We start from the raw sequence: 20,850 nt of genomic DNA, 5'->3' as shown, positions 1-20,850 counted from the left end.
CAATCAAACCATGCCAGCGGCAGAACCACGGTTAAATATCTCGGACACATTCTGCCCTTCGAGCCTTCCTCATCAGCACATCAGCTACAGCAAGAGCACTGTCACTTTCCAACAACATTCCAGATATCCGGCAGTCATGGCCGGCATCGACAGAAATATGGAGGGTTTGCAATTCACCTTTGAACTCTCAAGAATAAAAGCTGACTTCGAACAGAGAAGATGGAGTTCGCAACATCGAAGGAGGTCACTGTTGCGCCTACATTTGAGAACATGCAGCTGAAAGAGAATCTCCTGCGTGGAATATACGCCTATGGATACGAGTCCCCTTCAGCTGTCCAGTCTCGAGCCATCGTCCAGATCTGCAAAGGACGAGATACCATTGCCCAAGCACAATCCGGTACCGGGAAGACGGCCACTTTCTCCATCAGCTGCCTTCAAGTCATTGACACTGCTCTTCGCGAGACGCAAGCTTTGGTCCTCTCTCCTACTCGAGAGTTGGCCACTCAGATCCAATCGGTAGTGATGGCGCTTGGGGACTATATGAATGTGCAGTGTCACGCTTGCATTGGTGGGACAAACGTTGGGGAGGACATTCGCAAGCTTGACTACGGCCAGCATATTGTCTCGGGTACACCAGGAAGAGTTGCAGACATGATCCGACGACGCAATTTACGCACTCGCAACATCAAAATACTTGTGTTGGACGAAGCAGATGAGTTGCTCAACCGCGGGTTCAGAGAGCAAATCTACGATGTCTATCGATACCTTCCTCCCGCGACCCAAGTCGTCGTGGTTTCCGCTACGCTTCCATACGACGTCCTAGACATGACTACGAAGTTCATGACAGACCCTGTCCGCATTTTGGTCAAGCGTGACGAGTTGACGCTCGAGGGTCTCAAGCAATACTTCATCGCCGTCGAAAAGGAGGAATGGAAGTTTGATACCTTGTGCGATCTCTACGATACACTCACCATCACACAAGCCGTCATCTTCTGCAATACTCGTAGAAAGGTTGACTGGCTGACGGACAAGATGCGTGAAGCGAACTTCACCGTGTCTTCAATGCATGGCGAGATGCCGCAGAAGGAGCGAGATAGTATTATGCAGGACTTCCGTCAAGGCAACTCCCGCGTTCTCATCTCGACGGATGTTTGGGCCCGTGGCATTGACGTCCAACAAGTTTCTCTTGTTATCAATTACGATCTTCCCAGCAATCGTGAGAATTACATCCACAGGATCGGTCGAAGCGGACGATTTGGACGGAAAGGTGTCGCCATCAACTTTGTTACCAGCGAAGATGTTCGCATTCTGCGTGACATTGAATGTAAGCTTCTGACAGCCTAGAGCCCACCTACGCTTGCTGACGGGAGTGTAGTGTACTACTCAACGCAGATTGACGAAATGCCCATGAATGGTATGTCAACAACCTCTCAGCCTGAGAACCACGCTAACATTTCCAAGTTGCGGACCTTCTGACTTAAGGAGCATGCTGTGCATGGCGTAGTCTTCTGTCAGTTTCAGGCACCATGGTGAACCAAAAGCTCGATGAAATGGAAAGAAGCAGATGGCCGCAGGTGGTGGGGAGCTCTCAGGATGCTAAAAGGGGCAAAATATGCGTGGTGGGAAGGGGAACTACCTCCAAAGGCAAGGTTCATGGTCCCTTCTTAACGACTGGAACTGACTTACGCTTAGCAGGATAGTAGCGAACGAACTCTTGAATCAGAATTAAAACACTCTACATCAGTCTCTAATCCATGTCGTGCATCCCACCATCCTGCACCACCCTTCAGCAGTATCCCTCTCAAAGCCTCATGACTGGACGCCGTCAACAGCAGTGGTAAAAATTTGAACAGCCAACCAAGTCGCCAATATCTCTTTTGTCCATCGCAGGATGCTTTTCCGTAAAGTCAAGGTTGTAAATGGTTTCATAAAAGGCTGCAAATGGCTCCACGTCGTGCGCCAGTCTATTCATGGGTGCTCTTGCTCGTGCCTCACTGCAACGGAACTTTTCTAGTCCAACAGGAGTTGGCGCTACCCCCATGCCTGAAAATGCTTGCCCTTTCCATAGTCAGACGACAGTTGCCCTTGAAAACGCTCTCCGCTCACGGTTCCCAACACCAAGGTCTGACTTTTAGCTCTGTCCGTAATCCGTATCTGTTGTTCCTTCGATCCGCAGGAGAACCCTATTCGACGCTGTAACCTCTTTTACTGACTCTCTTTTTGTCTACACCTGACTCCTTTTATACTTAGCAGATGTTTCACTTCACGACAGGGAGAACACTTCACATCGAGCGAATCAAGTGTGTCACTTTCTCGGAGTGAACTGAAGATATGTGTATGAATTTTTTGGGGCAAGTCTATTTGAACGCCGAGTGGTAGGGTTTTACACCTCCCATATCGACCATTCGTGTCGATGCCACCGTCACAACACCAAAACGACCAAAGACCCATTGGCCACCGAGCGACTACACACACACGGCTTGTAACCTTGATTCTCTGCCAAATTCTCATCTCACGACCCCGACCTTCTTCACCTTTCTCCATCCATCATACCCAAGACTTATGCTCTGATACTCCATACATCCCTTAAAACTCTCTCCAAACACCTCAAACACATTCATATCAACAAGTAACGTACGGCTTGATACCAGGAAATGGTATCTCCTTCGCGTCTCGAGGCCTCTTGGGTCACCAAGAAGACGGCATCGCCCCCTTCTGTCGGCAGCTCTCCGAAGCAGCTGGCCGCTTCATCTTCTCCTGTCTCAAGCCGTCATTTGGGAACTGCTGCCATGTTGCTTCCCGACTTTGATGGTACTGTCGAGGCATCAGGGGATGATGCCCCTCCACCGACACCTCCAGCACGCGTCTCACCGGAGCACATCTTGAGCCCTGAGGACAACAACCACAGTGATTCGGATTCAGCAGACTCCAGCTTCTCGGTCGCTCAAGGCCTCGTCGATTGTGGCACCAATTCGGACTCCACGTCTTCATCTGTCAAGGCCAGCAACTCCAATGGAGTCCCTCTGCGTCCAAAGGCCAAAGCACCAAAGAAGACACTCGGCAAGCGTGTCCGTGGCGACTCGAATGCCAGCTCAGCTAATTCAAATGGATCTGCTGTTGTACCAACCAAAAAGCGCGTCCGTAGTAACGCGTTGATGAGATCAGCACCTCGCGCAACCTCTACCACCACACCCGGCGGACTGGCTGGCAACTCGGAGTTTATGTATGTCTACGCTTCCTCCTTGCTGACCCACACAAAGATTCAACGCTAAAAAACAACAGGAACTTCACAGCCACCATCTTCATCATCCAGCTCGGCCCAGACGGCCCTCAGTTCCACGCCCACGAGTCAGTCCTCAAGCGCTCCCCCAAGCTCGCAGAAGAGATCGACAAAGCCAAAGCAAACAAGCGTGCCACCAAGCAGAATACTCTTCCCCTAATGGCCCACGACGCCATTGCCTTCGAGCAGATGCTTCAATTTCTCTACAAAGACAAATTCTTGATGTCCAAGAACAAGAACACCCCTCTTGCACGCCTCGAAGAATTCAAAGAACTCATGAGCCTAGCCAAGCATTATGTCCTGCCCGGCTTGCAGAAGCAGGTCGTCAAGCTCTTCTCGAGCTCTAAGATCATGTCTAGGATCCCGCCTGGCAAATTCTTCGATTGGGCTGAGGACATGTACTATGAGGAACTTGACCATGAGAATGGACCATTCAAGGTGTATTTTTCCAAGGTAGCGCCGATGTTCATGAAGGGAGTGGATGAGGCGACCAGGAAAGATCTGGTTCGTATGGTCAAACAGGGAGGCGGGTTCGCTGAGCAGATTTTCGTTGCTGCCACTACTGTGAGTTCTCTTTGCTTGATGTTGTCTGGTCTAGAAGCTAATTGGATGATTAGGCATTAGATATGCAGAAAGATTTCATTGCAGTCAAGAAAGAAGAGGTGGGGGAGAAGTCCACTCCCGCTTGTCGTCGTACTGTCAAAAACAAGGGCAAGGAGCCTGTGCGTCAGACTGCCCCTGAGGAAGCCTCAGATATGCCTGAGGACGACCTTATGGAGGATAACGAGCATATCTTCGGTACGTTTGGATTTCTTACTACTGCTACAACTGTCTTTCTCATACTGATTTAGGATGCAGTTGAGAACTAATCCCAGTCCCTTCAATTCACGAATGGCAACATTGTTGGCTCATCATCATCCTTAGTCACCAATTTCAAATGGTATGAACCGTCAATATGCTCCTGTCACTTGGATCCTTGACACAAGCTTGCCACCAACATAGGGCTTCGCGATTCATACTTTTTCAATTTTACAGCGGACGTAGTCCACATTCTTCAAGGGTCATCAAGGCATTCAACCGCTCGCTTGTACCAGATCACCACTCAGCTTTTCCTTTCTTTTGACTCCTCAAGGGGTCACGCATGCAAAATGTATCGCTATCCAACGGCATCAGTACGGTATCAGACATTCTTCTTCGGGGTTTCAACCAAGCGTTGAGACCATCTCATCAGCCATTCTTCACAGTAGCAGTGTGTTTTCACGACTCATGGAATCGAGATTCATGGCGGTAGCGAGGGGGTTTACGCAGAAAGTTCGTTGTTTTAGCATGCGTCTGTGTTTCCATGACCGAAGGCCTGCGGGGCCCCGAAAAGAGAAAGGTCGTCAAGTCTAGGGTTTCGTACCACAGATAGCTGAATCGACCGTTTCTCATCAACTCGCTGCTGTAGATCCCATAGGTCTCGGGCCCAATGTTAATGATGTTTGGAATCTCAATATACTCCAAAAGGGATCCAAGGCGCTGCAACCCCCCATCTCCGTCTGAAAAGATTGTTTGGCCTCCGTACACCCTGACTACGCTCCCACTTCTACTCAGCTGTGACGAATCATCAGAGAAGGGACAAGCACAAGAGGCCGAACGAGCGACTTGAGGATTCTCTTTGTACATTGGTTGAAAAACCTCGACACGCACCATGCATAAAAGCAAGCCAACCTGCAGCTTCGGGGTATCTAAGTTTCAGTATATCATACAGGCCAAGGCCGACGTATTTTCAATTCAGGACACGCCCCATAATGTAAGACTCCTCCAATTTACACCTGATGCAAAGCCGGGCCCCTTGTTTTCCGAAATGAGTACCCTTCAATCCTCGTCATCACTCATAATCATCATGCTATCCTCTTCGACCTCGCTGACTCTCTGCTTTCCTTTGTCTTTTCTCCTTGGCTTCCTTCCCACAGGCCCATGCCTCCTTGCCGCCAGGACCTTGTCGAACTCTCTATCTACCTCATCCTCTGCCTCCATCGCACCACCCCATCCCTGTACGCTAGCGTTCTCCTCCAGCGCCCTGCTTAGCAGATCGGTAGCGATCGGGTCCTGCGGCCCCACAGCTAAAGCCTCATGTAGCGCACACACCGCTTCCCAGCTCCTTTCCATCTCTAGCAGCACGAGACCCTTGGCGCAGAAGATGCCTGCATCCCGACCGCCCTGGCGTAAGACCTCTTCGAACTCTTGCAATGCTAGAGCCCACTCTCGTTGCCGGCGGTACGCGTGGCCAAGGTTTGCGCGGGTAGCGATCCACGCCCTAGGATCACTATCTATGTCGGCTGCAATGGTGAGAGCACTGTTGAAGATGTTGATGGCTTCGGAGAGGTGGTCAAGATGGTAGAAGACCACGCCAAGCTCATTGAGAAGCAAAGGATCAGTGCTGCACAGGGCGTGAGCGGCGTTGAGGTATTCATGGGCGAGAGTCATGTTGTTGAGCTGTAGATTCTGCATGCCAAGGAAAAGCTGTGGGAGATGAGTCCCCTGGAATAAGCGCGCAGCGGTACTGTATGCGGAAATGGCTTGGTCATGTTCACCTTCTGCAGCGAAGGTGTGCGCGAACCCAATCCAGGCAGGACCGAAGTGTGGATCCATCATTGAGGCTTTAGAGAAGAAGCGCCGCGCTTCTGCTATTTGGGATATGCTGAGATAGTAAACACCGACTGCTAGCCAGGTGGCGGGCTGGTCAGGATGGAGGTCGGCGAGGCGATGGGAGATTAGGAAGAGCGTATTCGTCTGGGCGAGCTCGTGTAGGCAAGCTAGGTGGAGAGGGTAGATGGAGAAGTTGTATTCGTCGGTTTCCAGGATAGAGGTTGTGAGGGCGAGTGCTTGTTTGAAGCGGCATTGTGTGAAGAAGAGCTCAGCTTTGGAAAGGAGGAGGTCTGGATTTGTGGCGAGGTTATAATGGGTAGAAAGGGTCTCGGATGCGTGGTTGAATTCCGTAGGGTTCTTGTATTTCGAGAGGCGGGTGGTGTAGAGCATCTTGGCGAACTGAGCGACTTCTTGAGATGTAGAACTGTCTTCTCCAGAGATTGAGTCAAAGTCTAGGGAATCCAGAAAGGTCCATTCTTCATCTGGTGACATGAGAGAGTTCTTCATGAGCTGATCGAATGCTTCGAAGCATTGTACATCTATTCGTACAGCGTCCTTGTAACACTCTTTCGCGCGATCGAAGGCGCTTTGCTTCGCGAAACATAATCCCCGTAGATAGCACATGCCTGCTTCGTACTTGATGTTGGATGTATTCTCCCGATCCCTCTCCTCGCTCTTTTCTATCCTCTCAGGTCTCCCTGTTGCTTTCCCATGCTTACTTCCTGGCCGTAGTGTCCCATTCGTATGGTGTAATTTCCGCCGTGTCTTACTCGGTGATATAATAAGATGGCTTGGATTTCTGTCTCCTAGTATTGAGAGAGCTTCCTCGTATTTCCCTTGCTTGATCTGACAATGAGCGGCCAAGTACCGGCATGCTGAGTTGTGTTCCACGAGATCATGCTTGTCTAAGAAACTTTGCGCGCGGGTATAATTGCCGGTTGAGAAATGGACTTGGGCAAGGAAGAAGGCGTCGTTAGGATCATCTGGCGAAGATGAGTTCTCTGCTCTTGCGGATGGGTTGACTTGCTTACTGGTAATGGCGAGTAGCTTATCCCCTATGTAGATAGCAGACTCATATTGGTGCTTGTGCATGGCATCCTGCCGCCAGTCTTTGAGCAGCTGCTGCATTTTTGTCAAAAGGTGTGCGTTTCGTACGGCTACTGGGCACTGGCATAGATTCAATGTTTACTGATTACTGCACCGCGTTTAGCGCGTCTACAAGACGCCTCTATCGATAACACTGCTTCAGAGCATTGACTCCTTTCGAGAAAAAAAGCTCTTAACAACGTCAAGGGGGATAAACGAGCTGCTACTCAAATCTACGGTCGAGATATCTACTGTCGTCGTAGTTTGAAGAGAAGAGAACCTTGACGAAAGGCGTGTAGTCTCGATCTAGAGCTACAACACTAAGACCTGCATTGCCGAGCAAATGGCGACAGTGATAGGGTCGAAAGACTGGTTGCTGTGAGCACCGCAGTTCCCTGGCGGTGTCTTGGGTACGGGTTATAACAGCTTTTGCTTGACGAAGCAACTCCGCTGTGAACGGCCAGTGTGAAAGGGACTCGCGGAGGTTTTCTCTGTCTTTTGTTGGTTCAAGAATTTGCGTTACATCGAGAGATATGCTTTGTCATTATTGCTTCCTGCTATCGACTAACATATTAGTGCTATATTGGGCTCCCAAACCTAGAGTCACCGCGCCTGCAATTCCAGCAACGCCAAATGATGATTCATTCCATACCCTTCGCGCGCCGAGTGCCACCTAATCTGCTCAGCAGCAAACCCGAACTCCCCCTACATGCTGTCGATGCATCTGCGTCGGCGTATGCTCATGCAACTCAAAATCCGTAAAATGCAAACAATGTGGCCTTGCTGTGTCAGATGATGCACTCTACTTAGGGACTAGCCGAATGGTTCATAGACTTGCACCAAGGACCGAGAGAGGAAAATCCGGCCCGGATGCTCGGCGACGACCTCTTCTAGAGTGGCTCAAAGGAGGCTGTCGAGCCCTCGTCTTGGCGCTTCTTCGTGATATTGTTGATGTCGAGGTCGCGCTTCTCCAGGAGATTGGTCGCGCTTCTGCCCAGAATTGCCTCGCCAGATCCACTGTCCACAGCTTCAATATCAGTAGCGAGGTCCTTTTTGTCGTTAACGACGTTGCGCTCCTTGAGGGTCTTCGTACGCCGAGTCGCACTCGAATCAGTCAAGTCGGTGCAGGATTGCAACAGACTAGTGAATGTGGCAGGGTTCTCGCCCTTCAGCGCTTTCAAGGTCGCGCAGAGGAGACTGTCGAAACCATCATCCGCACCACTCGCACGCTCTTCCAATGCGTCGGCAGCACTTCCGGCTAAGACTTCGAGGACGGGCTTATATGTCTCTACGGGAGCGTATGCAGGTTGACGTTTTTCGAAGGATGCGATCACAGCAGTTGGAGTTGGTGATGTGATCGGTACTGCCATTGCATTTTGACCGTTTTCGGGAACTGATGATGTTAGCTTTAGGTGAATGTAGAGTGTGGAAGAGGAGAATGCCTCGCTTACCGGGCAATGATGTTGGCCAATTGACGGCTGAAAGGGGAATCAGAGTCAGAGGGAGATACATGTTTGCAGGATACAGAATGGGTGGATAGATGTGAGACAATGATAGAGTAGTCGGACGGCAAGTTAGGCAATTGTGTCAACTTAGGCACTTCGGCCGATGAAATTGTCGCGATACTTCAAATTATGCTGATGAATTTTATATGTCAAGTCTGATCTTGGGTATTTCTGGTCCTATTTGTACCTCTCGTCCCCCAGACTTCCTCGCAAACGGCACCCAGCCAAATGCAAGGTGGCGTATAGAATCTTTCGAAGTGACATGGAGATCAAAGCTCACTGATGGCTGCGAGGGTTGGTGGCGCTTTGCGGGCGTACGTTTACCCCTGGATGCAGTCGCATCGCAGGACGCTCCATTGTCTCTGCAAACCGCCCAAATATCGACGGATACGGAACGCTTAGGGTGCTTTTAGAGACAGGGGGCGCCATAGGGTTCTTGCAGGACATAGGAGAATGAGGCTAGTCTTTCAGGAGGCATCTCCTGCACGGGATCTAGTACGCGTAAGGTTTTTTTGACAGTTGTCTGTGCTGCGCAACATGAGTCTAGAACAAGGTAATCAGCCTTTTTAACTGACCATGAGGTTCGCAAACAGAGCGTGAAGCATAGCCTTCGATCTGAAGAGGTTGTCATGGAGTCTACTGAGGTCGAGGGTTAGATAGACCGGAGTTCCCTCCGCTAGTCTAGTATAATGAATCAGGAATGTAAACGACGTGGCAACTTTTGGCAATTTTACACGATCGCACAAATGGGAGTTTCAGCCTAGTCTCAGCCTGTGGGATATAATCTGACTGAGAGATCTCGACATGACAGAACTTTGACGGGGTGGCGTGCCTGCCCTCAGATACTTCGGATGCTTCATGAGCTTTCTGAGAATCTCCTGAATCGTAGATCGCTAGCGCTTGCTCCAGAAGGAGGTTGTTGACCCCAGACACGAGAATTCTGGCCATGAAAACATTAACCCACATCCATGGCACTCTCCACCCATCCCTTCAATCGGGTTGATTTTAAACCGGTCCAGTCAGTCTGGAGAATAGAAAATGCACTGGGAAGGGGGCTTCGAAAAGAAGCCAATGGCATCACGCCAAGACTAAACAGCGAGTTCGTTGTCTCTGTCATCGAAGGCCCCCTAAAGATTGAGGGCGCCTACTCTCATGGTAATTGCCTTGACCGGTGAGTTTGGTTAGAGGAAATGGTGACGGACCCTAATATCACGACAGAGAGCGGGAATTGGAGCCAATGATCTAACACATGGAAGCTCCTCGCAAGTAAGACCGCGCTCTCTTCGAGTACTGCACCCAAGGAATTTGGGATTCAAGGAGAACCTGGACGAAACGCTGAACCTATTGCGAGACAACCGCTTCATTGTCCTGGTCCGCCAATACGAAGTACTGGAGGTCGCGCGACGTACTGCTCATACAGCTGTCTTTCGCTGGTAGCTTGTTTGCTTGCGGCCGTGACTCGTTTTGCTGTTTGTTATTTCATCTTTCTCAAAACCCATTAGCAGCATGCCACATTTCACCTTTTTGGTCTAGGTCCTGGGCGCCACCAACATACATCCTTTCACCAGTCGTCTCATTCCGCTCAGCCTCGGAATCGAGGCGCAAACTGCGAAACAGCTTCAGTAATCCTCGGATCTATCAGGCCGTCGTCAAGCACCGCTGGCATCGCTATCTCTTCATCTTGGTCTCGCTCATCATCATAGCCGTCGTTCCCTCTTGTCCCGTCTTGGTTGGCTGAGTAATGCATTTGAGCAGTGGTACGGATCACACTTGCTAAATGAGTCTCCTCTGGCGTTGCATTCGGGCTTAGATACGTTGCGGCTCTGTTATTGTTTCTCATAATCTCGGGCATCTCATCTGCGACTTTGGCGAAGGCGGCGTCATTCGAGGGCACACCGTCTAGGATAGCAGCAATTTTGGCTTTCATGATAATTTTGGCTTTTGCCCAGGTGCCGTTATGGTACCAGCCATCCCTTTCAATCTGGAACTGGGTCAGCGCCAAATAGCACGTGAAATCGCAATGCTTACGTGACACTCTTTACGAAGATTATTGGTGGACAAGAGGCTTTTCAGAAACGGCTCTGAGATGTCGCAAACTTGCCATATCTTCCCGTCCTTGCTGACGGTCACGCCATCGAAAAGATGGCTCTCTTTCCTCGACACTTGTTCGGTCTTCGTTCGGTCAGGTCTAGTCCGATTGAATCTTGCTCGACTGTCTTTACGCTCGTTTTCTAGCAAGAAGATCATAGTTTGATAGATCCTAAAGCTGGGATCCGTGCGTGGGTCTACGCCATATCTAACAAGAGCATCGCGCCAAGGGCCAGACGAGAACATGTATCCCGCGTACTGGTAGACGTATTTGGCAGCATTGTGACCCAATATATCCCAGTCATTGCCTGGCATACAGTTGTAAAGTGCTCTTCGGGTGAAAATAGGCCTGTCCTGCATTATACTAAGCGCTTTGTTGACCAACCGCTGCATTGCGGGCGTCAGAGTCTCGATAGCAGGAAGATCTGGTGAAGGACCCTGTGGGACGACATTGACATCAAAAGGCACAGGAGGATTCGTAATCTTTGGACCAGCTTGCACATTGATGGTGCGGACGTTACCCAGATGATCAACGACTCGCTTTACACAAGGATTTTGGCGATAACTAGCAATTGTTAGCCTTGACCATTCGTAAACAACTTCGAATGACGTACGAGTAATTGAAAGGAAGAGTGAAATGAGTCCAGGATGGGGGCGGGAATGATCTCAGTATTTGGCTTGACACCTTTGCTCATATCGAATTTGAAGCCTTTCATTTTCTCATCTGACAGTAATCAATGGATGCGGTTTTCTTGAATGGAGAACCTTACAGTCGATTGGTAATATATGTTCTCGGAATTTCTTTGTGAGCGGCATGTTCTCGGTCGAGGTGACGAAGTCCGGCATGCCTAACGGTATCAGCGCACTCAAATCCAGCCTCAGGAAACAATGTTTCCATACCTCGGAAGCGATGAGTCTGGTGGACAGTACCAATTGCTTCGACTTGATAGCTCTTTGGATTGTCGTGCATTGAGCGGAAAAGGTATTGAGCGTCCATGACCATAGGCGCCGCTCGCTCTCCGAGCATTTCTATTTCGGCGCCTTCATGATACGGACCCCCTGCACCGCGCCTACGCTTTAGGCCAGTTCTCTTCGGCACCGTCACCTTCAGAAGGATATTATTCGTGCTGACATTGGCCGACTTCAAGGGTTTGGACATGCGATCTCCCGGCTTCAGATACAGATTGGCGATAGCGTCATCTTCTTGGACCAGCTAAGAAACATCAGATGTGGATGCCTGTTGAGATAAAGGCGGCTTACCTCTTCCAACTTGCTGGGACTTCCGAGGGTTGCTAGTCCTTTGTCGACATCCTTGATGATGAACGGATGCTCAACACTCACAATGGGTTGCTTGGGAACGGTGTACCATGGGGCATAAGAAGGTTTTTTGTGACAGCTAGACACCGTGCTTTTGTCGCCACTGACTTTCTCCATCCCTGCCTCTCCAATAATAAGATTTAACGATCAAGATCATGAAGATACTGGGAATGACAAGCTTCGGGCCACAGCATCGGATTGGACTGGAGCACGTCCCTGGTGGGGAGACTGAAGCACGATCAAAGTGCAAAGTAGAAAATCTTTGAGGGAGACGAGGGCATGAGAGCGCTTCCGTCGTTTATGATGAGAAGGTTGAAAAGAGATTCAGGTATTGCTGCGAGCTCCAATACATAAGGCCAATCTTTTCCCATCTACAAGGCAAGTTTCGCATCATCTAGGACATTCATAGCAATATCTGGTATATGCCTCTGCGCTTCAGGCGACAAAATAAGGTAGCGTTCCTTTAGCATGATAAAGTAAGTACCCTCGCCGTCCACATGTGACTGGTTGTGCGCGCCAAGAGATTCGAACGGCCCCGCAACCTCTAACTTGATTTGGCGCTAGTGCGGAAGCCCGCTCTTGCACTCGCCTCTGTGCGATTATCGACGACGAGACAACAGAATAGCATTGAACCAGTCTATCATTGCACTGACCTTGTTACACTGCTCTTGCAACCTTTGATATCTAACGTGAAGCTTTCTCTGCGACTGGCGTCTGGCGTTGAGCCGCATGTTGAGCCGCAATTTACTGCATACGGCTCTAGCCACGAGGACCATCAACAATCCGGAGACCCTTCTGATATCCGCTTTCTAGCGAAAAGCATGGCTCCTCAGAGAACCTGACGAATTTCCTACACTCGCCTGAAGAAGCCTCTGGATCTCCTCGACCAAGGCTCTCACCGGACGACAGCGAACGGCTACCTGCTGGGTTTTCGGCGTGGGAACATTTGCACCGTGTCCAGGGGCGCCGAGGTCTCTGAGAAGGAGCCCGAGCTAGGGGTACACACTATCTTCGAGTGAAGCAAGATGAAAGGTTTCAAACAGCGAGTGGTACGCGCCCCGCCTATTTTGTCTCGCAACTTGCTGCCTTTCGCGCTGGTGATTGCTACGTTCATGAATTAGCTGACTTACTCAGCATGAACAGCTTTCGCGAGCCAGAGATTCCAACAGCAAGTCAAAGAACAAGAAAGACTCCGCATCTGGCGGTTCTTCCCCAGCACCAAGCTCCAGCTCCACGTTGGTCGCTCCAGGCAATACCCACTCGCCCAGCAATTCCAATCAGGGTACGCCAACTTCGTCGACAACAACTGTAAATGACACAAGAAACAAGCCACTACCTCCTGGGGAAAATGGTACGTCACGAGGTGGTTCCAGCAACCCTATGCATGCATCCCCTGCGGGTACACCCAATGCAGCGCCGTCTGGCGGCCCCTTCATGCCTTCACAGTCTGGCGTGGGCGGTCAAGGCGGCTCAGGAGCGCCAGGTACACCAACGAGATCTGGACATGGCGTGGCTCCCAATGTGGTCATAAGCCCAAGCTCAGGAAGTGCCCCGGTACGTCTGCGCGCTGGCTTTCTCAATGAACCTGCTAGAATTGATCTTCTCTTCTGTTCCTCAAAAAATTTAAGTGCTCTTTGGACTGACATTTTTTTCAGCATATCCCCCCTCCCGGTGCTGCAGAGACCATGCCGGGAGACCTTGCTCCGCCGGGAAGAGGACAGAAGTCGGGTGCTTTCGACAGGCTGACCACTACTCCGAAAGATGTTCCAGAAGGCATCAGAACGCCAAAGCGGCAACATTCGTCACGATTCGACATATCAGATCAGAGGCAGCGTGAGCTGGAGAAGCTACCAGGGTTCCATGAAGTACCTCCAAATCGGCGGCAAGAGCTTTTTATGCAGAAGATCGACCAGTGCAACATCATCTTCGACTTCAACGACGCCAGTGGTGATATGAAGTCAAAAGAGATCAAACGGCTGGCGCTGCATGAGCTTTTGGATTATGTTGCGAACAACAGACAAGTCATCACAGAGCCGATGTACCCGAGAGTAGTTGATATGTTCAGCAAGAATCTTTTCCGACCAATACCGCCGCCGATCAATCCACAAGGCGAAGCATTTGACCCTGAGGAGGACGAACCAGTACTAGAAGTGGCGTGGCCTCATATACAGGTGGTGTATGAGTTCTTTCTTCGATTCATCGAAAGCCAGGATTTCAACACGAACATTGCAAAAGGTTTCATAGACCATCAATTTGTGCTTCAGGTACGGCGTTCTTTGACAGAGCATGGAGTTTCATTAACATCATTTAGCTTCTCGAACTCTTTGACTCAGAAGACCCGAGAGAACGAGACTTCCTCAAGACTACCCTACATCGGATTTACGGAAAATTCTTGAACCTGCGCTCATACATTCGACGGTCAATAAATAACGTTTTCTTCCAATTCATATACGAGACGGAAAGATTCAACGGCATTGCGGAACTTTTGGAGATTCTTGGTTCGATCATCAACGGTTTCGCACTTCCTCTCAAAGAAGAGCACAAGCTGTTCCTCACGAGGGTGTTGATACCTCTACACAAAGTCAAGAGCTTGAGCATGTACCATCCACAATTGGCATATTGCATCGTGCAATTTCTGGAGAAGGACGCTGCTTTGACTGAAGAGGTAAGCCATGAATTCTCCAAGATGGACTAGATCCCGGTTGACTGTTGCATAGGTCGTTTTGGGGCTGCTAAGATACTGGCCAAAGGTAAACAGTACGAAAGAGGTTATGTTCCTCAACGAAGTGGAAGATATTTTCGAGGTCATGGATCCCGCAGAGTTTGCCAAGGTTCAAGAGCCTCTGTTCAATCAGCTCGCGAAGTCTGTCGCCAGCCCACATTTCCAGGTAGGCAACGCCAATCTTGTACCTTGGGCGTTAAGCTCATCAAGTGCAACAGGTTGCGGAGCGAGCGCTATACTTCTGGAACAACGAATACTTCTGCAACCTCATCAGCGACAACGTCGAAGTCATCCTGCCAATTATGTTTCAGCCACTCTATGAGAACTCGAAAGGCCATTGGAATAGGTACGTTCTGCCACCTATCATTAAAATGCGCAAGCTGACCTAGGCAGAACAATACACGGCATGGTCTATAACGCAATGAAGCTCTTCATGGAGATCAACCCGCAGCTCTTCGACGAGTGCTCCGAACATTACCGCGAACACGAGGCTACCGCCGAGAAGACTCTGCGGACTCGAACAGCCAACTGGGCACTGATAGCTGATTGGGCAAAGCAGAACTCAAAGGGTGGAAACGTAGCCATACCCCCTTTGACCGATCTACGGGGGCAGAAATTCAACCCTCCAAGCAGGATCGACGAAGATCCAATCACGCAAGACAGTCAGAAGAGGCTTGATGCCCTGAGGCTGCAAGACGAGAGCGGCGTTTCGAGGGATGGAAGAAGGCAGAGAGGACTTGATGGACAGTATCAGGTAAATTCTTAGGCGATACACTCCAAATTGCCATGATTTAACTGACACGTCCTATTTTCGTTAGCCCATGGAAGACCCAGCAACACAAATCCGCCAACGCCTCGAGCGCAACGGGTCAAGTGGAGCAGTCATGCCGCCTCCTCCAACTACGAGACAAGATATGCTCAACAATGTCCCGCGCGCAGGATGATACTCCCTGGGGAAAAAGATGTCAAGCAAAAGCGATTGAACTATTCGTGTTCATAAGATTCACGTCTCGGACATGCATGTGCTGAGACTTGTTATGCCCCAAGGAATGAATTTACAGCCTCGGGAGCTGAAATGGAGTGAGTATAGAAGCGAGTCGGCGTGGGGTTCATCTTCTCTTGTTTCGATAGTTCCACAACTTCTCTCTCTTGGCCACGGGCGAAAGCGGGGCCTTCCCAGCCTGATGGACAGGCACGCATAGAATTTGAATATCATGGTTTCATTGCCATCCATACCTCCACCATCAAATAAAGCCATCCGGCCAGCGTCCTTGCTAACATGACAGCACGCTGGTATCCGATCTTCTGCCAGACTTGATGTATTCACACCTTCTCAGACCAGAGCAGGCTTCTTCTTAATCCCCAACGCTGCCGAAAAATCCTTTTTCTTCTTAACCACCCTTTTAAACTCGGGCGGCGGCATACTCCCCACGGTCGCCCCCTTCGCGGCCGGGACCTCGCTGACACCACCATCTGCCATCATCCCCATCCCCAGCCATATCCGTTCCCCCCCCCGACCCCACCCTCGACACCCTCATCAATCTCGATCCCCCTGCCAAAAGCCCTCCTAGCGGCCTCCTCATCCTCCGCTTCCACTCTCCTCTTCTCCAACTCCAACTCCGCTCTCGCCCTCTCAGCCTGTTCCAACGCCTTATCCACCTCCCCCTTCCCCTCCGCTCTCTGAATCCTCGCATTCCGCGTCCTGATCTCATCCAACGCATCCGCAATCTCCATCTCGCGCTTCGCGTCCACCACTTTCCCCTCCAACACCTCCATCGCGCCCCTCTCCGCCTCCTCCGCCTCCAGCCTATCCAGTCTCTCTTCATCCGTCTCCAACTTATGATCATCGTCCTCCCCGTCGGCTTTTCTCCAAACCTCGAAATTACGTTTAGCGCCCCGCTCGCACGTATAGTCCATGCCCTTCGGATCCGTCTTGAATGTGATTTCCGCTAGTTCCCGTTAGCAAAAGGTTCCGCAGCTGGCCGTCAGGAGCGAGGCCACTTACCACTGCACCTCGTGCATCTGATATAGAAGCGGTAAATGGGGATATTGAGATACTTTTCATCCGTCGTTTCTTTTCGAGAGTTGAACTTCCGTCCTTTGTAGATGTATTCGCCACACGACATACCTGTACGATGGTAAGCTCCTTGGCCAGCGATACCTGGTGGAGGAAGGAAGACGCACATTTCATGGAAAAGGGCGCCATGAGGCGAACGGTCATTACCTTCGGGCCGGCATTCTTGGGAACGCGGGATCTGGCGATCTTGGAAGGATCGAAGTCCGGGGGATAGTACTTTTGGAGGACTTTGCGTTCAGACATGGTGGGGGGTGGTTATGGGATCGAGTAGTAAGAGGACGTTTGGTGGGTTGGTGATTAGTAGCTGGGGGCAGCTGTTGGGTATGCCGCGGGTCGGTAGATGGAGGGGACGAGCTGAGGTGCAAGGGTGGAAGTTGTTACAGAAGGTGGAAGCTCAAGCGCGGCAGTAAAATTAACTACATGTACTCAGTGTTTGATGAGTGTCGCAGTACGGTAAAAATGTTCTCGTAGAGGTCGATGCCAAGTATAGGCTTCCCGCCCTGCGGAAATATTAACACAGGCGCGGGCGCGGGAATTCCTCCGGTGTGGCGTTGCCAGTTTGGCTGGGCATTTGGCCGGCCAAACATCAAGCTCATCAAGCAATGAAGCACAACCCCAATTCAAGATGCTCAATTTGCAGAATACGGAAAGTATTTAAAGAGTATCTCAGAGCGCTTCTGGTACTACATTACACTCGGATAGTACAGTAGCATCCATATCCATTTGCTTTTCTCGCCTTTGGGAAGATTTCGGGCGAAGGCTAGAAATAATAGCCCGTATTCCCCACGGCCGTCACCATCTTAGCGCTCACCATCGCTCGGATCATGGCAAAAGGAAGGAGTCAGATGACGCTCGTGTAAGAATATCGCGAAATCGTACCTAGATGTACAGCATGACATGTAGCTGTAAGCAGCGATGCACAAGCTGTTCCTGCTTGCACTTGCGCCTGCAGGCGCAGTTGTTGGATAATCGCCTTTCGGCCTAAAGTACTTTAGGTACTAAATTCTTCGCCGCCCCCTTCTTTCTTTGCGCGCCAACATCGCTTTCTGAGACACATTGGCGGTTCTTTACCACGACGTGACGACAGATGATGACTTTTTTTGATGGATGATTTCTTTTACATAAAATTTAACGTCTGACTTTTGGGATGTGTAATGGAAGCTGATCTGATGCGGTTTGGTTCGTCAGACAGATGTCCACAATTGAGCTATTTTTGGCTAAATGTGGGGCAAGATGAGACTAAGAGGCAAGCTGCATGACGCAAAAAAACCGTCATGCAGGCAAAAAAGAATGCAAAAAATCTGATGGATACGAGGCACTTACCTTACGCTGCTTTTTTAGGAGGAAGGCGGCTACTAAGAACCACATGAAGGAGTGCTAAAGTAAAGTAAAGTAGGTGAGTTGGTCCAGTAATCGGAAAGTGACGTCCCACCATTTCCCGGGCTCGGATACCATTTGTGAAGGCAGGCACTGGTGGCACCCCATACATAAAACATAACCTACCTCCTCACTTTCTCTTAATTTTTCCCCTCCTCTTCATCCTCCTCTCATCCTCAGAGCTTTCACCTACTTTACCTAGCATCTAGGATCTATCTTCCACTTTCCTACTGTTTCTTGAGCAAGAACACATTCGTTTGTTTGTTCCAGCTATGCTCTCTTCCACTCTCCTTGCTGCCTTTGCAGCTTGTTTTTCCCTCTCACAATCTGCCTTTCAAGGCTTCAACTACGGCTCAACCAACACCGACAGCTCGCCAGTAACGTTGGAGCAGTTCACCAGTGACTTCACCACTGCCAAGGCCCTTGTTGGCACCAATGATGCCTTCACAAGTGCTCGCCTTTATACCTGCATCCAAGCGGGAACCACCAACACCCCGAGTGATGCCTTCCAGGCAGCGGTCAACACCAACACTTCATTGCTGCTTGGCTTGTGGGCGTCTGCAGGTCAGGAGAATATCAACAATGAAATTGCCGCCCTCACCACTTTCCTCCAAGGGAGCAATGGTGCCGCGCTCGCAACATTGATAGTCGGCATTTCAGTTGGTAGCGAAGATCTGTACCGCATCTCTCCTACCGGTATCATCAACATGTCCGGCGTCGGTGCCTCTCCAGACGATATTTCCAACTACATTGGTCAAGTCAAGACTGCCATCGCCAGCACTGCTGCAAAAAACGCGCTCGTCGGACACGTCGACACCTGGACTGCCTGGGTCAATGGCTCCAACGATGCTGTTATCACTAGTTCTGACTTCATCGGTATGGACGCCTATCCGTACTTCCAGAACACCATGACCAACCCCATTGGCGATGGATACTCCCTGTTCGACGCTGCCTATGAGGCTACAATCAGTGCCGCCGGCGGTAAGCCGGTTTGGGTAACGGAAACTGGCTGGCCCGTCAGTGGAGCTACCTCTGGTGACGCTGTACCGAGTGTTGCCAATGCACAGACATACTGGGATCAGGTCGGATGCGGTTTGCTCTTCGGCAAGACCAATACGTGGTGGTTCACACTGCAGGATGCCTACCCAACTACACCCAACCCAAGCTTCGGCATTGTCGGTACCACTCTGAGCGACACTCCACTTTACGATCTCAGCTGCTCGAGTGCTTCGACATCTGCATCCTCGATCCCAGCTGCTCAAGCTACTGCAACTGCCGGGGCTCTGTCGATCAACGCTGCTGGTGCTGGCAATGAAGGAACTCCGTCCACTGCGGGTGAGAAAGCATCTAGTGCTGGATCTAGCCCTGCTGAGACGGTATCTAGCAGTGCCTCGAGCCCTGCTGCTGCTGTTGCTCCTGTTACAACTTCCTCTTCGGTCGCTCAACCTGAAATGGCCAGCACCCCCGCTCCGGAGACACCTTCACCCACAGGCCCAGCCCCAACGACCCTGATTACCAAGACCTCGGTTTTGCCAGCTGCGTCTGCTTCCGGTGCATCCGCGTCAGGCTGCCCCGCCAGCCTTTCTGGCACTCACGAGTTCCCCCACTTGATCGTGCCCGTCAACAAGGATTTGCCTACCACCGCTGGCGGTACCAGCTACAACGGCACTTTTTCTTCGACCGTATCATCGATCTTCAACTTCGACATTCCAGAGTCCGACTCTGGCAAGAAGTGCTCGCTCGTCTTCCTTCTACCCACTCAAGACGAGCTGATTTCATCAGCCTTCAGCTTCAGCGGTACCGGTAGCCTCGATTTTGCACAGCTTCAGAGCCCAGCTACAGAGCAAACCAGCTACAGCACCGTTCCTGCTGTTGAATCAGACCTGGGTGGCCCCACAAGCGTTACTCCGGGTAACGAGTATGTCATAGCTTCTGGCTCATGTGCCGCTGGAACGAGAGTCTCGTACGAGGTCAGTTCGACTGGCAGCTTGGCGTTGAATTACTTCCAAGACTCCAACGCAGCTGCTATTGGGTTCTACATCACCGTATGCTAGAGTGTATAATGCTTAATGAGATGACGGTACGAATGGAGGGAAAGCATGCATAAGGGAAAAGGAAAAGCGTGAGAAAAGTCTGTATTGTTAATCAATAATGTAATACAAACCCTCAAACAATCAATCTGTTCCATCATGGCAGCAACAATGACTGCATTCCTTACGCATGCCATTCTAAACATTCCTGAGTAGCCCAGCAACGAAGTACAGTGATCCTCGTATGGCAAGATTTGATAGGGCTGTAAGCCTGATCGACTGGACCTTAAGTTACAAGGCTGGCAATCTGGGGTAGAATAGTAGTCAATCTTTCACCGTCTCCAAAACGCCAGACGTATGACTCGACTGTTGCTGTCGTGTACTACATGTCTAGAACAGCCGCAAATACGAAGGGCAAACCGACAGCGATTCATTGGCGACAGAGCCGAGAAGTAGAAGGCATCCGCAGGGATTGGGCCCAGCCATAAGCTCTTTGCTATCAACAAAAGTTCCCACAACAGGCCTCGCTCGATGCTCGCATGCTCGAAAATGTACGGCAAGATATAAGGGTCTGATGTCTACCGATCTCGCGGTATCTACCACACAAGACAACGCCAGACTGCAAGGAAAGTGCTCTCCCGAAGCAGTCGGTATTGATTCAACTAGCTCGGTCACTGCTGGCTCCTTTGCAACGATGACCACGGAGCCGAGACCGCCTTCGAACAAGCCATAGTCAA

The 20,850-nt window shown here is 50.6% G+C and overlaps 9 protein-coding genes across 9 annotated transcripts; 5 read left to right on the top strand and 4 right to left on the bottom strand.

The window, feature by feature from the left end:
* Nucleotides 1–10: 10 nt before the first annotated feature.
* Nucleotides 11–1,481, top strand: HO173_011238 (uncharacterized protein; the record flags this gene model as incomplete). Its single annotated transcript, XM_037313119.1, has 4 exons — nucleotides 11–164; nucleotides 215–1,324; nucleotides 1,376–1,414; nucleotides 1,462–1,481. 4 exons carry the CDS (start codon nucleotides 11–13, stop codon nucleotides 1,479–1,481), a joined length of 1,323 nt encoding a protein of 440 aa, XP_037160000.1.
* A 1,173-nt stretch (nucleotides 1,482–2,654) lies between these two features.
* Nucleotides 2,655–4,149, top strand: HO173_011237 (uncharacterized protein; the record flags this gene model as incomplete). Its single annotated transcript, XM_037313118.1, has 4 exons — nucleotides 2,655–3,223; nucleotides 3,283–3,844; nucleotides 3,898–4,078; nucleotides 4,139–4,149. The coding sequence occupies 4 exons, from the start codon at nucleotides 2,655–2,657 to the stop codon at nucleotides 4,147–4,149; spliced, it is 1,323 nt and encodes a 440-aa protein (XP_037159999.1).
* Nucleotides 4,150–5,137: 988 nt separating this feature from the next.
* Nucleotides 5,138–7,039, bottom strand: HO173_011236 (uncharacterized protein; the record flags this gene model as incomplete). Its single annotated transcript, XM_037313117.1, has 2 exons — nucleotides 5,138–6,894; nucleotides 6,943–7,039. The coding sequence occupies 2 exons, from the start codon at nucleotides 7,037–7,039 to the stop codon at nucleotides 5,138–5,140; spliced, it is 1,854 nt and encodes a 617-aa protein (XP_037159998.1).
* An 848-nt stretch (nucleotides 7,040–7,887) lies between these two features.
* Nucleotides 7,888–8,509, bottom strand: HO173_011235 (uncharacterized protein; the record flags this gene model as incomplete). Its single annotated transcript, XM_037313116.1, has 2 exons — nucleotides 7,888–8,390; nucleotides 8,449–8,509. The coding sequence occupies 2 exons, from the start codon at nucleotides 8,507–8,509 to the stop codon at nucleotides 7,888–7,890; spliced, it is 564 nt and encodes a 187-aa protein (XP_037159997.1).
* Nucleotides 8,510–9,470: 961 nt separating this feature from the next.
* On the top strand, nucleotides 9,471–9,939 carry HO173_011234 (uncharacterized protein; the record flags this gene model as incomplete). The annotated part of the gene is made up of 2 exons (XM_037313115.1): nucleotides 9,471–9,673; nucleotides 9,759–9,939. 2 exons carry the CDS (start codon nucleotides 9,471–9,473, stop codon nucleotides 9,937–9,939), a joined length of 384 nt encoding a protein of 127 aa, XP_037159996.1.
* Nucleotides 9,940–10,084: 145 nt separating this feature from the next.
* Nucleotides 10,085–12,024, bottom strand: HO173_011233 (uncharacterized protein; the record flags this gene model as incomplete). Its single annotated transcript, XM_037313114.1, has 4 exons — nucleotides 10,085–10,483; nucleotides 10,531–11,155; nucleotides 11,361–11,803; nucleotides 11,851–12,024. The coding sequence occupies 4 exons, from the start codon at nucleotides 12,022–12,024 to the stop codon at nucleotides 10,085–10,087; spliced, it is 1,641 nt and encodes a 546-aa protein (XP_037159995.1).
* A 908-nt stretch (nucleotides 12,025–12,932) lies between these two features.
* HO173_011232 (uncharacterized protein) lies at nucleotides 12,933–15,573 on the top strand (the record flags this gene model as incomplete). Its single annotated transcript, XM_037313113.1, has 8 exons — nucleotides 12,933–12,956; nucleotides 13,042–13,461; nucleotides 13,563–14,171; nucleotides 14,219–14,572; nucleotides 14,625–14,795; nucleotides 14,848–14,975; nucleotides 15,023–15,383; nucleotides 15,448–15,573. 8 exons carry the CDS (start codon nucleotides 12,933–12,935, stop codon nucleotides 15,571–15,573), a joined length of 2,193 nt encoding a protein of 730 aa, XP_037159994.1.
* Nucleotides 15,574–16,108: 535 nt separating this feature from the next.
* Nucleotides 16,109–16,949, bottom strand: HO173_011231 (uncharacterized protein; the record flags this gene model as incomplete). The annotated part of the gene is made up of 3 exons (XM_037313112.1): nucleotides 16,109–16,578; nucleotides 16,635–16,757; nucleotides 16,814–16,949. The coding sequence occupies 3 exons, from the start codon at nucleotides 16,947–16,949 to the stop codon at nucleotides 16,109–16,111; spliced, it is 729 nt and encodes a 242-aa protein (XP_037159993.1).
* A 1,406-nt stretch (nucleotides 16,950–18,355) lies between these two features.
* HO173_011230 (uncharacterized protein) lies at nucleotides 18,356–20,137 on the top strand (the record flags this gene model as incomplete). The annotated part of the gene is made up of 1 exon (XM_037313111.1): nucleotides 18,356–20,137. One exon carries the CDS (start codon nucleotides 18,356–18,358, stop codon nucleotides 20,135–20,137), a length of 1,782 nt encoding a protein of 593 aa, XP_037159992.1.
* Nucleotides 20,138–20,850: the final 713 nt, after the last annotated feature.

Source organism: Letharia columbiana, assembly GCF_014066305.1.
Source record: "Letharia columbiana isolate WasteWater2 chromosome Unknown Sc0000060_s0, whole genome shotgun sequence".
Classification (NCBI taxonomy): Eukaryota; Fungi; Ascomycota; class Lecanoromycetes; order Lecanorales; family Parmeliaceae; genus Letharia; species Letharia columbiana.
This window is presented reverse-complemented; position numbering and strand designations above follow the sequence as displayed.